The sequence below is a fragment of the Aulonocara sp. 'chitande type north' Nkhata Bay genome, linkage group LG6, assembly GCF_057382095.1.
Source record: "Aulonocara sp. 'chitande type north' Nkhata Bay isolate Kocher_YH1m ecotype deep benthic linkage group LG6, A_spYH_male_GT1.1, whole genome shotgun sequence".
In the NCBI taxonomy this organism is placed as follows: domain Eukaryota; kingdom Metazoa; phylum Chordata; class Actinopteri; order Cichliformes; family Cichlidae; genus Aulonocara; species Aulonocara sp. 'chitande type north' Nkhata Bay.
Window position 1 is genome coordinate 5,905,174 of NC_141349.1, and position 16,798 is coordinate 5,921,971.

General features: G+C 40.1%; 2 protein-coding genes across 2 annotated transcripts; one reads left to right on the plus strand and one right to left on the minus strand.

The window, feature by feature from the left end:
- Positions 1 to 5,808: 5,808 nt before the first annotated feature.
- Positions 5,809 to 9,925, minus strand: LOC147327125 (kinesin-like protein KIF1B). Its single transcript, XM_086297362.1, has 5 exons — positions 9,913 to 9,925; positions 9,507 to 9,615; positions 9,322 to 9,388; positions 9,090 to 9,174; positions 5,809 to 6,233 (listed from the first exon to the last, which is right to left on the minus strand). The coding sequence occupies exons 1-5, from the start codon at positions 9,923 to 9,925 to the stop codon at positions 5,998 to 6,000; spliced, it is 510 nt and encodes a 169-aa protein (XP_086153488.1). The 3' UTR covers positions 5,809 to 5,997.
- Positions 9,926 to 13,521: 3,596 nt separating this feature from the next.
- Positions 13,522 to 15,974, plus strand: LOC147327126 (glutathione synthetase-like). The gene is made up of 4 exons (XM_086297475.1): positions 13,522 to 13,548; positions 14,341 to 14,535; positions 14,679 to 14,760; positions 15,763 to 15,974. Exons 1-4 carry the CDS (start codon positions 13,522 to 13,524, stop codon positions 15,780 to 15,782), a joined length of 324 nt encoding a protein of 107 aa, XP_086153601.1. The 3' UTR covers positions 15,783 to 15,974.
- Positions 15,975 to 16,798: the final 824 nt, after the last annotated feature.

Here is a 16,798-nt window from a genome sequence, read left to right on the forward strand (position 1 = left end):
TAAAAGCGCTATTTAAGAGTTTTTAATGTTAAAAAAAATGGTGTATTTAGGTTGTGTTTAGTAAATCTGACCTGTTTGAACTTCTTGCAGGGGAAGGTCTTGAGCTGAGAAGAGTCTGTGATCTGGTTCTTTCTCTTGTTCTGGAACTTTTTCCTCTTGTCTTGCAGGTCAGCAGAGATTCCACCACTGAAGGAGAGAACAAATGAGGAGAAAGATTAACAGGAAACCAGAGAAAAGAGAATAAAAAAATAAATAAGTGGAGATGATAGAAGGAGCAACATGTGCAAGAAACAAAGAACACTGGAAGAACATGGACACAGCTTTTTTTTTCTCTCCAAAGAGAAACTCAGGACTACTTTAAGTAACTAAACTAATTCAGGGTATTTAAGGTTTGGGGTTTTTTCCTACGAGGGCAATCTCAAAAGTAAGGTCACCTATCGTTTTAGAAATATTTACATCATTTTAAAGGTTGAAGAATTATTTATTTTTCTACATAATCACCATTTCACTCGCTGCATTTTTGCAGATGCTGTGGCAGTTTTACAATGCCCATGTCGTACCCGCTTGCTGGCGCCACACAATCACCTTCTGGACAAATATTCTTTCAACTTTAGGAACAGGTGAGAGTCACTGTTGGAGGCGTGGTCCTGCTCCTGAAATTCCGATACATAATCTCCAATAACTGGCTAAAAGAGTTCACTTCCAAATTTTAGGTCGTAGGTCTTGGAAAATTCTTATTATTATTATTAACTTGTAATTTAAATTTTGATTGAAAATGTACCGAAAACCACTACTTTAAGTGAAAGCCAATTTTAAGATAAAAGTAATGGATTTAATAGATAAAACAAATTGAATTTTCTTTGTGGTCTTGAGTCAGTATCATGAGGTTTGAGTGTGCTCTTGTGGCCTCTGGTGTTGCAGCTACAGATTTTCATTCCCAGTGCTCACTTTATTATCCATTCATCAGTGGATTCCCATTCATTTTCTATGGTGGTCCTTTTGACCGGGAACACCACAGATGTAACAAGGTTGATTAAAACATACAAAATTCAATGAAAGCGGTGATCATCACGTTTATATGTTCAAGTGCATAGTGTCCAGGATATCATCATCATCATCATCATCATCATCATCATCATCGTTTATTGATATAGCACTTTAAAAAATGCGCCAGGCAGACCAAAGTGCTGAACAATACAGAAACAAAGAAAAGCAAAACAGAGTATAAAATAATAAGGAAGGATGTCAGTTTCCCGCCGAGGTAAAAGCCAATCTGGACTTAAAGACCTGCACTGAAGACGCTGGTCTAATATGAAGAGGAAGGTTGTTCCAAAGCATCGGAGCCCAGGATATCATAATACCTTGAGGCAATCACATGTAAAACACAATATTTATGAGTGTTTTAAGTTGTAAATCATTCAGATTTGACCCAAACATGACAGGAAGGCTAGCAATCTAGGGAAACAGAACAAAGGAGCACACAGCATTGAGAGTGGATGTGACAAATGACAAGCAGCGACTCGGATAATAAACAAACACCTGGTAATGAGGGAAGGAAGTGGCACAAAATACAAAGCAACAGAGACAAGAGACCATTGAAATAAAACAGGAAATGACAAACACAGAGACACAAACACAAACCTAATGACTAAGCAAATAACTAGCATTTAAAATAAGAGAGACTAAAGAAAAGACACTGATAAACAAAAGTCCATAAATGCTGTCAGGAAAAGCAGGACTCAACTGCAGGACTTCTTAATCAAATCAAAGACAGTGAGATTATTTACAAGGTGCAATAAAAACAGTTTCATAATGTGACATCCACATTTGTGTTAATCCCACTCTAACGCCCACACCGGCTCGGACAGTCTCGGTCGTTGTGTCCTTGGACAAGACACTTCACCTACCGCCTACTGGTGATGGCCAGAGGGGCCGATGGCGCGATATGGCAGCCTGGCTTCTGTCAGTCTGCCAAAGGGCAGCTGTGGCTACAACTGTAGCTGCCTCCACCAGTGTGTGAATGTGAGAGTGAATGAATAGTGGAATTGTAAAGTGCTTTGAGGGTCTCCAAAAAGCACTATATAAATGCAATCCATTATCATTATTATTAAACTCTCTCTGCAACTTTACCCCCAAATATTTACAAAGAGGTGTCTGTGCTGTCTTCAAAACTGCTTCACAGGTTTCCTGGACAGAAAGGAGAACATCTTCCAAAGAACAAAACGGTCTTTAACTTGTGAAACAGGGTTTCACCAGTGTTTGTCATACAACAATCATATGGACAATGACAAATAGAGAACTAGAAATTAATCCTCTCAAAGCCCAGGGACCATGGCATGGTTTTCCAACAATGTTATTGTTCCATCAGCTTTAATATATGATCCTGAAGCCTACATTTCCGGTCTCGCGTTCACTTCTTTTAACACATTAAGAAGATTACAGATAAGCATTGAAGCAATTAATTTGTATTGATAATTTTTAATAATCAAATTATTTGAACATCAATGGCACTGCTTGCTTGAGAGTAATCAGAATCTCTTGCAACATCGCCTCTTCTTAGAAAGCCATCCTTCTAGGTGTCACTTCTGGTTACAGCGTTTATGGGTCTTTGAGTTTAGTTCCTTTTCTGACTCTGAGTTTATTTATATTTCTGGTTCATGATTTCTTGCCTGTCTCACCTTGTGAGGCTCTGTCATGTTCTGTGCATATGTTTAACCACTCATATCTCTGTTAATTCGATATTCACCTGTCGTGGCAGCTCCCCTCTATGTCATGCTTTTTAATCAGGGCTAGTTTTTAGAGGTCTGGACAGTTAACCCCAAGGGACTGTTAATTTAAAAGACGGGAGTAACCTGTAGGTGCTATTTGCACTAAACTAACTGAATACTCAGAGTTATCCTTTTACTGTTTAACAGTGGGTTAAACAAGTGAATGTCCACAATTTCGACTTTAATTGCAGGAGATTATTTTAAAGCAGTTTTGGAGGAGAAAAGCAAAAGCAGAATCAACAACAACAACAACAACAACAACAATAATAACGATTAGCTTGAGGTTGGAGATGAGCCTGTGTTTTATCTCAGTGTTCCATGTTAAAACCAGTCTAACCACCATATCACCATCTCTCTATTTCTTTTAACACTAATAATTCCATTACATTTTAACATTCAGTCACATATGAAAGGGTTTCACTTCACATTTCATTAAATTCAGATTCATTAGCACACTCACTTTAGCATAATCCCTTTTAATCCAAATACACTTTCCTATTAAAGTTCTGTGTTTCTCAATCACAGTTTACTCAGTACTTTCTTTTTGCTTTTTGCTAAATCATATAGTGTCAAACCCCGCCTCTCATCCTATGACAAAAGGGATATGTTGGAAGAGAATGGATGGATATAGTTTTAAAGTCAGACGTTCAGAGATCAAAGTACCCTGTGTCTGCTCTCATTCCTTTTCTTACACACACACACACACACACACACACACACACACACACACACACACACACACACACACACACACACACACGAGCATAATTAACTAAAGGTAAAATCACATATAAATCATAATTCTGGGTTTAGCCATTACACACGATTCTTCTCATTCACAATCATGTCAAGATGATAATAGATTGGTGACACAGTTTTTTGTGTGTGCAGACATGTTCCATCATGTCTACATACAAAAAAAATCTTGACATTACAACAGACATATTCACTATTTAGACTTCATTTCTCTGTTGACGTATTGATCAGACTTCTCAATCATCCAGGTAAGGAAATCCCAAAAAGTGTCATGGCTGGGGCAGCAGTCGTGTTGTGTATCGAGAAAAGGATCCAAAATGCAGGTACTGGCTGGGGTGCGAGTGAAACAAAGAAACAAACAAGTGATAAAGAGGCAAAAACACAGGAAGAGCAGAGCAGGGAGCAAACAAACCTAAACTGAGGGAAACTAAAGAACTAATCTGAAACCAAACACACTCAGCTCAGTCTCCAGTGTCAGCTGGAGAGATGCGAAATGTGAGTGAGGCATCTTAATATAAAGAACACAAATGAAGTTCTTTAAGAGTAATGAGTTAAGAGTATCTATGAGAGTTAACAGTATCTATCCATCGATACAAAATGCATGTATTTTTTTTTGTCCAAAACTTTCAAAGTAATACTTTTTAGGGTTATAGGAGTGATTTTGATTTGACTTTTTTACATGTTTCCTAGATGGTCCAAGGCTTCCCACTGTGTCAGTGAGCCCCTCTGCTGAGATAGTGGAGGGCAGTTCAATCACTCTGACCTGTAGCAGTGATGCTAACCCAGCAGCTAACTACACCTTGTACAAGGAGGATGGAAATTTACCGAAAGCATTTGGACAGAACTTCACCGTCACCAAGTTCAGACCTGAACACAGTGGGCATTATTACTGTGAAGCCCAGAACAAGCTGGGACGTCATAACTCCACCTTACAGCAGACCATTGTGCCAGGTAATCATTTATATTTACATACTGGATACACTCAGAAAGGAGTGCAGTTAAAAAGTCAGGCACAATCTACATTCATGCACTATGGCTAATTATTGGATGGCACTAGAATTTATAATAACAGATCACCTTCAAAATACCTCAGCACAGATAGAACTGTATTACTACCTAAATGTACACATGTACAAGTATTTATTTTGCCAAAACGTTTCCCCTTCAGTGTTGTATGGACTCATAGTGTTGCTACAGATAATTAAACCAGAGCTGATTTTAAATACGTTGCTCTTTTGAATCTACACTAATCCATCATCATCTTTAAAAGCATATGTTTGTATGGTGTCTGTCCTGTGAGGGCCAAATATCTCAAAATAATCATTAATGAGTTCAGAAAACCAGGCCTGCAACTTGATTTACAAAGATAATTTAAATATATTAAAAATAAAATACTGGCTGCACCTGTAACTGTTCAACTTGCCTGTGTGGTTAAACAGAATATGGCAGGAGTCCCACTGTCTGCTGTCAAGGCTTTCCTTATTCATGTGCTAAAGAGTCCTAAGAATCAACATTGTAACTTATCTATCACGATGACAAGAACCATGTTTATTGCTAATGCTAGTCCTGTTTCCATGCAAAAAGCAGATTGTAACTGATCTCAGAATACTGAAAGCAGAGCCAGTGACATTTTAACCTCCTGTTAAAAACCAGGGATTTATCCATAATGCCCATGTGCACCCAGCCAGATAAAGCTGCAGGCCACTCAGCTTGAAGTGATTTTTAATCGAATGCAGACGAGGCTATGAAATTAAGATGTGCTACAGTTTTCAGTGGAATAAGGGGCGCGCCCAGTTAACCCTGTTTTCAGAGACAATAGCCAACTGCTGCCACTGTTTATTGTAGGCTTTTTAATTTACAGTATAAAGTGCATTGAGACAACTGAAATGAGACCTCTAAAAGTTGATTCTGTTCATCTGGACGTAGCGTTTTGTGGGAGAAATGTTTCGTCACTCATCCAAGTGACTTCTTCAGTCTCAGCTGACTACAGGTTTCCCCAACCTTATAAACAGTACATTTGCATAATGACTGAAACCAGCCCACTGAAGGAACAATGGGCTGGGAGGTCAGTTCTTTAATCTTAATTATGCAAACTCTCATGACCATTCATCAACAACCACTGACCAAAACCCACTGATCAATGGCCATGAATACCATTCACAGAGATTTGGGGAATGGCTGCAATCACAGCATTGTAAGATGCTGACAGATGAACCCTTAGGCCCCCTCCTCGATTCAGAGATGGTCTTTTCCTTTTCATGTAAATGTCCTCCTTGACTCCGCGCTCAAACCAGTGTTCCTCCCTGTCCAGGATGTTACATCCTCATCATTGAAAGAGTGTCCACTGGCCTGTAGGTGTAAATAGACTGCAGAGTCCTGGCCTGACGAGGTAGCTCTTCCGTGTTCGCCAGAGGTTGTTTGGTTTCCCCGATGTATAAATCCTTGCAATCCTCCTGGCACTTAACAGCGTACACTATGTTAATCTGTTTGTGTCGGGGGACCCGATCCTTGGGGTGGACCAATTCTTTTTGGCACAGCGTGTTTTGGGATTTACTGTATATCTTTCCCAGGACTTTGTCCACAGAACCAGTGTTGATAGCTCTTGACTCGGTGGACCTCGGGGGATTTTTTTCTGTAAAATATCATTGAGCTCTGTACAGCTGACAACCTCAGTCTCTGCACAGTGAAGAGAGGGTGATTCACCAGGTTCTAGAAAAAAGGGACAATTAGTTCAGCTTAAAGCACTTTTTTAAAAAATGATGCAGATTTGTATTTTATGCAGAAAGAAATAAAATGGTCTGAGCTCACGATTTGTCGATTTATCGATAAAAATTGATTCTGGCTTGGATAACGTGATATCGATTCATTAAAATCCTGAATCGATTTTTTAATATTAATTTATTTTGCCCAAAACGCCAGAATCTCAGGTTAAACCTCACAAAATTTCAAGAACCACCAAACAGCTAAAACAGTAAATGAGAGCAGGTACACGGATTCTACACAAAGACGTAAACACACAGCGCGGACCCGCGGATCAGAATCAGTGAGATGTCGCCTTTCTCACCTGACGGCACGGACACGGTCGGGGCTGAAAGGCGACAGCTCCTGATTCCGATGTTTCGGCGGCTCCGCACTTTGTGTTTACACCCTTTTTGCGCTGATTCTAAAGCTGTTAGTTTGATCTCTCTCCAAACAATATTGACCGAACCACCTCCAGCTGAACGTCAGCAAGACCAAGGAGCTGGTGGTGGACTTCAGAAGGGGTCAGCACAGAGACTACAAGCCCATCATCATCAATGGAGCTCCAGTGGAGAGGGTGCAGTCCTTCAAGTATCTTGGTTTCCACATCTCCTCAGACCTGACATGGGCTGCCCACATTCAGGTCCAGACCAAAAAGGCTAGGCAGCGCCTGTATCACCTACGACAACTGAGGAAGTTCAGGGTCTCTCCAAAGATCCTCAGGATTTTCTATACAGGCGCTGTGGAGAGCATCCTCACACAGAACATGACATCGTGGTTTGGGAACAGCTGTGTGAAGGACCAAAAAGCTCTCCAGAGAGTGATCCGTACAGCAGAACGCTGCTGCAGGATTGCTCTCCCCCCGCTTCAGGACACCTACACCAGGAGATGCCGGACTAGAGCAGCGCAGATACTGAAGGACCCGTCCCATCCTGGCAACAAACTGTTCCAACTTCTGCAATCTGGTAGAAGGTTCCGCATCTTCCGGGCAAGGACAGAGAGACTCAAGAGGAGCTTCTATCCCCAAGCCATCCGTGCCCTAAACACACACACCCGCCCTCTCACATCATCTATAATTGACTGAGACAGGACTCTTCCAGACACTCTAAACCCAGGCACAATGTACATTTCAAATTCCTTTAATTTTAAATATGTTTATATTGTCTATCCTGTAAAATAGTCAGATGTCTATTCATATTAATGTACAGAATTCACCTGCTTGCTGCTACTACTGCACATTCACCCAGTGTATATACTATATGTATGTACATATATATATATATAATGTTCTTCCTCTACACCCCCCCCCCCCAATTTTTGCACATGTCGAGGAGCGTGTCAGGCTACATTTCACTGTGTGTTATACTTGTATAACTATGCATGTGACAAATAAAGAACCTTGAACCTTGAACCAGCAGCAAAAGAAGATCCAAACTAAGCTTCACAAAAACATCGTCATGAATTCACTCTGACTTTTGCTGTTTTGCTTCCACCACACTTCATGCACAGCTCTCTCTCTCTCTCTCTCTCTCTCACACACACACACAGTACACTTCAAGAACAGTTTCCAGTCCAAAAATCTGTTTTCTACATTATTCGCTTGCTTGTTACGCACAAGTCTACCGTTGTTTACAGGCTGTCGGCTGATGTTTTTTTTCCTTTTACTTACTTCCGAAAAGAAAACCTAATTTCTGCTGTTCAATAGGCTTCTGAACAAATGTAAACTTTTTAAAATTATGCAAAATGCTGTGTCTGTAATAAAACCGTTGTAACTTCAGAGGTAATGTTCATGTGTTGATTAATGGTTTTCTTTCGTTTTTGATGTACTGCAGAATATTTTTATAAAATCCCAGGCCAGGAAAATCACCTTCTGTGTTTTATCTTCAGCTACTTCGACACAAAGGCATCTGCTGTGATGCTCACATGTTTGACAAAGTCTTGCGAGTGTCAGCTTCCTTTTTATAGATACAAAAAATATGTAAATGTACTGATCTGAATTATAATATTTCTGACTGTCTGAGGCAAAATTTCCCAGATTTAAATCGAATCTAATTGAATCAAAACGTGGATCGAATTGATTCGGGACCTTGTGAATCTGAATCGATTCTAGAAATCAGTGACGATACCCAGCCCTAGTTACACTGTTCCTGTTATTAACAGCAGGGGGCACTATCAACCACAGACTGAGAGCCAGACACGCTCTGCTGGTGCCTCATTGGCCTCATTTCTACAGAGGAAAGACTCTATAGTGAGAAACAGCTTAGGGGGAAAATGCTGATCTGGAGACGTCTGAGTGTTACAGAGGATATACATAGCACTGTGGTTCAGTGTCACACAATCACAAACAAATACAGCAAAGTACTAAAAAGGGTGCTGCCTCCAAAGATTGCTTTTACTGGTTTGGAGCTTAGGAGGCTTAATAACAACAGGCATGAATGAAGACAGATCAGAACAGCTGTTTGATCACAGCATCCAGTACCAACACAATCATCCACACTCAAGAGCCTGTTGGCTTCAGAGTCAGCAGCTGAATGTCTAAAATATCAAATGTCATTTTTGGTCCATCAGCTACAGCATGAACTGCTTAAAGTGAGAAGCAGCCTAAAGCCCGACAGATTCATCTTTCCAGACTGAAAAAATCTCAGAGTGAACCGAGTGTTGCGTTTTCAGTGTGATCTCACAAAGTCAAGTCCCTTTAATGATGTTCTGTCCTGTCTTCCTCTATCAAAAGCACACAAACACTATAAAACATTGTTTCTGTGCTTTGGGTTTTTGTTTTCTACACAGAGGTATAGTACGACTAGACCCTAAAGGTAGGCTGCTCACCTACAACGAGCTCATGAACATCTTTCCAATGGAGCTCGCTGCCCTTCTCGTGGATGAGGGTCACTGTCATCCTCCGCTGGATCCCCTGCAGCAAACATAACAGGAGCTCAGGATCACAGTGAGCACAGCTAGAGAAACATTACGCTTTAAAAGAAGATATTCAACTGTGTACAAAGGAAGCAGTTACCACTGTGTGAGTAATAAGGAAACAACATGTGCACCAATCCTGTACCTGGTGCAGCAGGTAGGTACCATGACAGGGCAGGCCTCCACTGTGATCCACGATGGCTGGGATGTACCTGTGCATGGAGGGAGGAGGTGACACAACATCCCAACTTATAATGTTCTTCCTGGAGATAATTTTTATGGTTCCTTTAAAGCTTGTGCGTGAATATAACACTCCAGGTGGATAGTCACTCTCCAGTGGGCTCCAGCTCGCTGATCTCAAACCAGACCAGCAGGTCGTACTTGCTGACACACTGACCCAGGTTGGATTTGGTGTTGGTGTTCAACTTGGTGGCTGCAACTGACACACACACACACACACAGCTCAACGTTAACAACTGGGAATTTGTCTGAATTTAAGAGAAGATGAATAAAAGTGAGGAGTATTTACTTCATGCTTTGGGTGACTAAATGGAGGATGGATAGGTGACATGAAAACACTACTGACCCTTTATACTGAGCCAATAGCTCACACACTTCTATTAAATCTGTCTGTAGAGCCAGTAATCACAGAGGATAGATACTGGAAGCAAACTGAAATGTTAGGAGGAACTAAATCACACATTACAACACCAATGGCAGCACCCTGCTGTCTCACACATCAGGATCATGGTCCTGTTGAAACGGGCTAATCGCTAAAGCTCACAGTTGCATTCGTCTATACTCAATATGATCGAAAAAACAATTTTAACAAACAATTAAAAAAAGAACAAGTAAAAGATCTACTATAGCCAAAAGAAGGCCATTTACAGACTATAGCGCTGTGAAAAAGTATTTGCCTCCTTTCTGATTTCGTATCTTATTCCATATTTGTCACACTTACACGTTTCAGATCAATCCATTTATAACATTAGACAACAATGTCTAATATTAAACGGCAGTTTTCAAGGGCAAAAAGCTATCCAAACATACACGGTCCTATATGAAAAAGTAATCTCAATGTCACCTCTGACACCAACAACTGCAGCAAGCGTTTGGTGCTAGAGGTCACATTTGGACTCTGGACCTCTTTGGAGTGTGCACATGATCTCATTACTGTCTAAAAATCCAAGGAGTGCTGAACCATTGAAAAATACACAGTAACAGGTGTGCAGCAACAAGCCGCTAACACAGTGTGTGTATGCTAGCGGCTAATCTAGCAAACAAATGAACAGAGTGCTTTTAGGTGTTGCACAAGGATACGATGATAAGCTGTGTGTCTTTTTTGTAATGACCTGCTTGAATTTACCTTAATCCAAGGAGTGGTCAGTGTGGGGAAATCTGCCATGAGCAGATAAAGTGGATGAGTGGGACTAGGTAGGTGTGCCGAAAAGAGGCAACAAAGCTGAAGCTGAAGAGTGTGGTGAGAACATAGTGGCGCCGCCAGCAGGTTTCCGGGTGTTGTGCCAAAAAGTGATTGCCTGCCAAAAAGTGATTTCCAATGTTTCCGTGTATTTTTTATGTGTAATATCTTTACGTATGTTGGTAAATAGACTTCGGTGAACAGCGTTTACAAAGGGGTTATATATAGAATTAAAAGATTATCTGTTTTTTCAAGTATCTTTATAACTCTGTGTTATTGTACTCACATTATAACCAATCCGGTCCTTTTCCCCCACTTACAATATTTTTACAGAACTATTGTAATATTTGCTGCCATTTCTGCTGTCTTACTCTTACAAAAGACATTTTTAATGTTAATGAGATTTTTTTTAACTGCATAAATAAAGGTTCTATAAAAGTCGCTGCCAAAAACTGATTGCGGCTTCTACCTTGTTACACGAATGTTGTTTGTGGCTCAATATGACTTTGTGTCATCCATGAGGGATGCATTTGACATATGTTTCACATATTATAGGCCAACAAGTTACTTATAGCAGTTTAAATACGAGCAATCAGTTTTTGGCAAATACCGGAAATCAGTTTTTGGCAGACAATCACTTTTTGGCACAACACTGGCTAGCAGGAAGACTTTGGCAGTAACACCTACAACATTGGCAGTCCCATTTTGTGAAAGCCAATAAAAAATAGCTAGGTTTCCTTGTGTCATTTGTGTGGAACAATACTGCACAAGAAGCTAAATAGATTTAGAAAAACGAAAAAAAAATTGTTGAAGAACAAAAGATAAATGTCCTTTTTTTTATAGCATTAACTGGCCGGCTGTGTGGTGCGCAGCGTTAAGAGGCCAGCATTCAGACCCCAGAGTTTAACGACCAAGTTCGAGTCTCTGACGGTTCGTCTGCTACTGCAGGGTAGGCCGAGCGAAAGACGAAGCTCCGGGCTCCTCCTTTTTTTCGCTTTTTTAAATTCACATTTATTTCGATTTATTTAGATTTCAAGCCACAAGTAAAAGCTCAGGGAAACACTTTTAAGGTACCCTATATATGTCCTTTCACATCTTATCACTTCATACAGTGGGCCAGTCTACACCTGCTACTTCCTGCACAAGCTTTTATCACACACGACCCACTGTTTACAGGTAAGAAATCCAGCAAACATCTGCCTGCTATACAGGTGAAAATAGAGCAACAGGACCGCTGAGTCTTTCATTTTATTTATTTTCTGCTGTGTTTCACTTGCATTTATTTGAAAGACTGAGTGTAAACACACACACAAAAAAATATTTTATGTGCTGGAATGTGCAGAAAATAGGTTTAAATGTTAAACAAATTTCTTCTAGTCAGAATGTTGCATATAATTACATTTTTGCTTGATGCATAAAGTTAAAAGATTAAAACTAATAAAACAAGTTTTAAAAACAGACTTTTCCATTTGATTACATTTTGTATGATGGATTATGCAGAAAAAGTAGAATTGGGCTGAAAGATCTATCGTTTTATCACCTATTCAGGTTGTAAATCATGTTTTTAAAAAGTAACTAAGTAATTAATTACTTTTGAAAATAAGTAATCAGTAACAAAACGGGATTACTTTTTGGGGGAAGTAATCAGTAATAGTTACTGGTTTACTTTTTTCAAGTAATTTGACCAATACTGCTAGTTAAGTTACTACCATAGTTAATACAGTTACGGGTAACATGACAGTGCTAACCCATAACCCCGAACTCTGTAATACTGTAAATGATGAGTGATTTAAGTTAACACTAAACATTAAACAGTGTCTCCTGAACATTTATAATCAGGTGTGAGTCTGGCTGCATTGACTTTTGAAGATGCAAATTTAGCATGATGGCTGATGGTGCGTTTATTTTTTTTAAAGTATGTTTATTGAGATTTTTTGATATAAGAAAAAAAAGACCCCCCCCCCCCCCAAAAAAAAGAAGAAACAAGCAAAAAACCCAATAAAACAAAACAGACAACACAACAGCACGGGCAAAAACACACAGATAAAGCAAAATATTATGCAGCAACAACAAAAATACTACTTAAGCACCGGCAATAAACAGAAATAAAATGCCACACATCAAAGAAATGACTAAGTTTGTCCGCTGATGTGTACCTAATCCTCTCCACGTGCAACAGAGCAGTCAGTTCTGTTAGCCACATTTTGAATTGAGCTACAATATCCGACTTCCAGAGAGTCAAGATCATTTTCTTAGCAATTACCATTCCGAACAAAAATGTAGTTTGTGCAGCAGAGCTGAGGTGTAAAAGGGAAGAGGAAGATCCAAACAATGCAGTTATTGGGTCCGGCTCTAATGTGCAATTGTAGATATCAGAAAAACATTTAAAACTGTCCAACCAATAGTTATGCAATTTGGGGCAAGTCCAAAATAAATGAGTGAGAGAGGCTTCTCCAAGTTTACAACGATCATATGTGGGACTAATAGAAGGAAAAATGATGGCGTTTTTGTTGCTGAAGACAGCAAAATGTCTGCATTTGTTGACACTTTACAGAAGGCAGTGAAAAATGCAAGTTTAGGTGATTTTGTTTTTCATTTTGGTTAATTTGACATAATAGTTTTTACTATAGTAACCAAACGACTGTCTTCTGCAAGATGACTACTGTTAAATTAGAGTAAATGGAAAATCTTGTCATTTACTTTATAATTCTTGCTATTTTTTTATATTTGTTACATGTCATAGACATGGGGAAAAGGCACATGTGGGGATTCCCAGTGGACAGCAGCACGAGAGACTTCAAGGAAGGCCTCCAAACTGGATGAAGAGGAGATGGAGGTCGCTGTGTGTCGACATGGATTAATGTGTCTTTTGTGTCACTTTCACTTCAGGGACGGCAAACTGTGGTGTATTTCAGGAACGGTTACATGCCTGACAACTACACTTCTGAACAGGTCCAACTTTTGATTTGCACTCAGAATGACTACATCAAAGAGTTTAGTTAAAAACACTAAATTGAAACCTGCAGACTTGCTTAAAGTGATTCGTATTCATGAGAAACTGGAGCGTCATTATCATTGAGTTTATTTCTTTCCCTGCTAAGCAACACCAAGTCTAGCCCTGATTGGCTGATATAAGTGACCACAGACCTGTCGCTGTGTCAGTTTGAATGGGTGATTAGAGACCAGCACATGTTTGTTGCTGCTCCATGTTTTCTGCAACATTGTGTGTAGTTACTGCAGCTGTGTGTGCATTCTGCTGGCAGGAACAGGAAACAAGTGAAAGAAAACTGGCGAGCATCCTGGAAGGAAAACTTAATCGGACATAACAAGTTAAAACAGTTTGCAAGTTTCAAGCCAAATTGCTGAATCTACCGTCCAGGTTCTCCTTGATAGCGTGACTCTGTGTTGTTCTCCTTCATTCTTCTGTCTCTGTCTGTCAAATCTCAGCGTATTATAAACCAACTGTTGTCACCCTCTGCTGCTCAGTGTGCTGGCTGTTTTCTCAGGAATCTCAACCACGAGAAAGTTTATACGAACGAAGCTAAAAAACCTGTGACAGTTTGTGAAACGTCATTAGCAGCAGTGAAATAAGATTCCAAAAGTTAGTGAAATGATAGAGGCTCTTTTATGCTGGAAAAATTGTTCTAGCACAAAGTGGCCCAATAAACGGAATTTTTTTAATACAGAAATACATCTAATGATAAAAAGACAAGCAGAGAATTCATTGTCTGTTTTCAATTGCAGAGCTGGGATGCTCGTCTCCTCATGGAGCGCTCTCGAGCTGTGAAGTGTCCAGATATCAGCGCTCACCTGGCTGGTACCAAGAAGGTTCAGCAAGTGCTCCCCAGACCTGGAGTCCTGGACAGATTCTTCCCAGACCAGCCTCAAGCTGTGCAGCAGATCCGAGCGACATTGGCTGACCTTAACACTCTAGACACGGTGAGAAAAAGGGCACGTTTTTTTCATTGTTTGGAAAATTTGCCATTAGATAATCCTCACCTGGGTGTTGCTGTTCAGTGTAAGCAATATCATTTGCATTTTATTCCTCTGATTTATTTCTCTGTGGTTGCGCGCGTCTACAGGGTCCAGAGAGGGACAAAACAGTATCAGTGGCCTTGTCAGCAGCAGAACGGTTTGTCTTGAAGTCTCAGCGAGAAGGAGGAGGTACAGCGGGGGGATAGAAGCATCTTTAAAAATGTTGAAAACTTCTGTTTATTGCTCACCATTTATTAAACTAGGGAAGTTTAAGCAGTGCATGTGTGGATCTGCACACACATGCAGCATTTGCTTGCATTCCATGTATGAGCCAGTCAAAACAGTGACGACACATACATGACTGCCTGCTGTTTTGCGTTACTTTGTATCTACTGTGATTCATGCATGCTGTACTGTGACTGAGATAATAGTGTATATGAGACACACTTGACAACAACATTGATCAGGATGTGAAAAAGCTACCAGATACAAGTTGTCAGCAGGTTATGGCTGACTAACCACCCTGCCTTACATCACTCTGGGCTAATACTGTAAAAAGCAATCATTAGTTTTCTTTGTAATATCAGATCATTTGTTTTGATAAATACATAGTCCAGTATCAGGGTTCATATGAGCTATTTTAGCAGTAATTTCACACCTCCACTATGATAGTATTTAGCTGTTAATCATGTTAGCAAGGAAGCTCGGGTTTGCAATTCATTCTTAATTTAGCCACGCTGCATGAATTTGGATGATACGATTTTTGAAAATGGCAGTTTCATTTATGGGGCGTATATAAAATCGTAGTTCTTAGGCTGGCTTTTAAGGAAGGAAAAAGGTATGTATCAGTTGGCTGGGAAGAAAGATGGAGGTGGAAAGGATGTGCGAGCTATGGGACAAAGTTGCTGAGACTAGGTTAAAAAGAGGTGAGGATCAGTGAGCAGGAATGTGGCTTTGTGCTGAAAAGAGCACAACAGATTGTCTGGAGAGAAGGTGAAGGAAAGTCAGCTGAAGCAAGACAGTTTGTGGAGTTTGTGTTGGACTGTATGTTATGCTGGGAGCCTGGGGATTAGTGGACTTTGATTCCAAGTTAATACTAGCTAGTGTTTCTCACTGGTTTTTGGGTGGTGGAGTAAAAGGGATTGGTTGGTGGCTGTTTCTAATGTTAGCCTTTTCTTGGTTTTCTTACAGGCAGGGTAAAGACATGGTGATGAATGAGTGTGTGGGCCGTCTGCTGAGGACCAAGAGCTCAGGACAGTCAGACGGGGGCGTCGCAGCAGGAGTCACCGTGCTCGACAATCCTCTGCTGTTCTGAGATGTCACACTCCTGCCTGCACATACAAACCACAGTGAAGTCAAAGTTCCACCTGCACCTCCACCTGTTCTTGCAAAAGCATGAAAACTGACAGAGGTGAGACAGCAGAAAAGTCTTTGTTTATTTTTGTAATAAGTTAAGGAATTAAGTTAAGAAGAGTGATTAAATAAATAGTTTCTTGCATTTTTGATTTAATGATTGTGTTTAGGATTATTTCAGAAACATGTTTAGAGGATCTTTGTAAGCCTGTATTTACTTTAAAAGAAGGGAAGCACTTCTTCATTCTACAGAAAAGGTGACACATTACAGATGAGTTCATAAAACGTGTCTCTGTCACTCTTTCAAGGCTCTGTCACTTTTTCTTTTTTACTTGAACAGCATGGTAACGTAGGCCTAGGCTGCCATCTTGTGGCAGTGTGTTGTTACTACAACATATGAAATTGTGTTTCTATTGGAAATATAATTCAGCACCACTGAGCCGCTCTCTCAGTTACAAACTGAACCTGTTTTTTAGACATAAATCACTAAGTACAGTGAAGCTTTTGGTTTTGTAAAAGTGTTTCTTATTCTAAATGCATGTTGATTTTTATAAGGGTGAAGAGCAGTTAGCAGTGCATTCACGGACATCTTTAAACTATTAATTGAAGAATCTTTGGTCATGATGGCATGAACTAGAAACGTGCGCTCCAGGTGAGACTGCACAGAAGAACAAGTGTCCTTAAACTGCATCAACTGATGACTTCTTACAATTTTATTCCACTGTGTGTTTTTATCATTGAACGTTTCTGTCTTCAGGTTTCTCTCAGATCAAGATTGAATGTGATGACAAGGGTGATGGATGGTGTGACATGTGCTGCTGGCCCACAGAACCAGGTGAGTATGCTGTCCATGTGCTCTGCAACAATGAGGACA

Excerpts from the sequence above, each read along its gene's own strand:
- LOC147327125 (XM_086297362.1), bottom strand. Across the intron at positions 9,389-9,506 it reads GAGCTGGAGCCCACTGGAGA|GTACATCCCAGCCATCGTGG; the intron begins GTGACTATCCAC and ends CTCCATGCACAG. Across the intron at positions 9,175-9,321 it reads GTACCTACCTGCTGCACCAG|GGGATCCAGCGGAGGATGAC; the intron begins GTACAGGATTGG and ends TGTTTGCTGCAG.
- LOC147327126 (XM_086297475.1), top strand. The coding sequence starts at position 13,522 with ATGCCTGACAACTACACTTCTGAACAG. Across the intron at positions 13,549-14,340 it reads ACAACTACACTTCTGAACAG|AGCTGGGATGCTCGTCTCCT; the intron begins GTCCAACTTTTG and ends TTTCAATTGCAG. Across the intron at positions 14,761-15,762 it reads GTCTCAGCGAGAAGGAGGAG|GCAGGGTAAAGACATGGTGA; the intron begins GTACAGCGGGGG and ends GTTTTCTTACAG.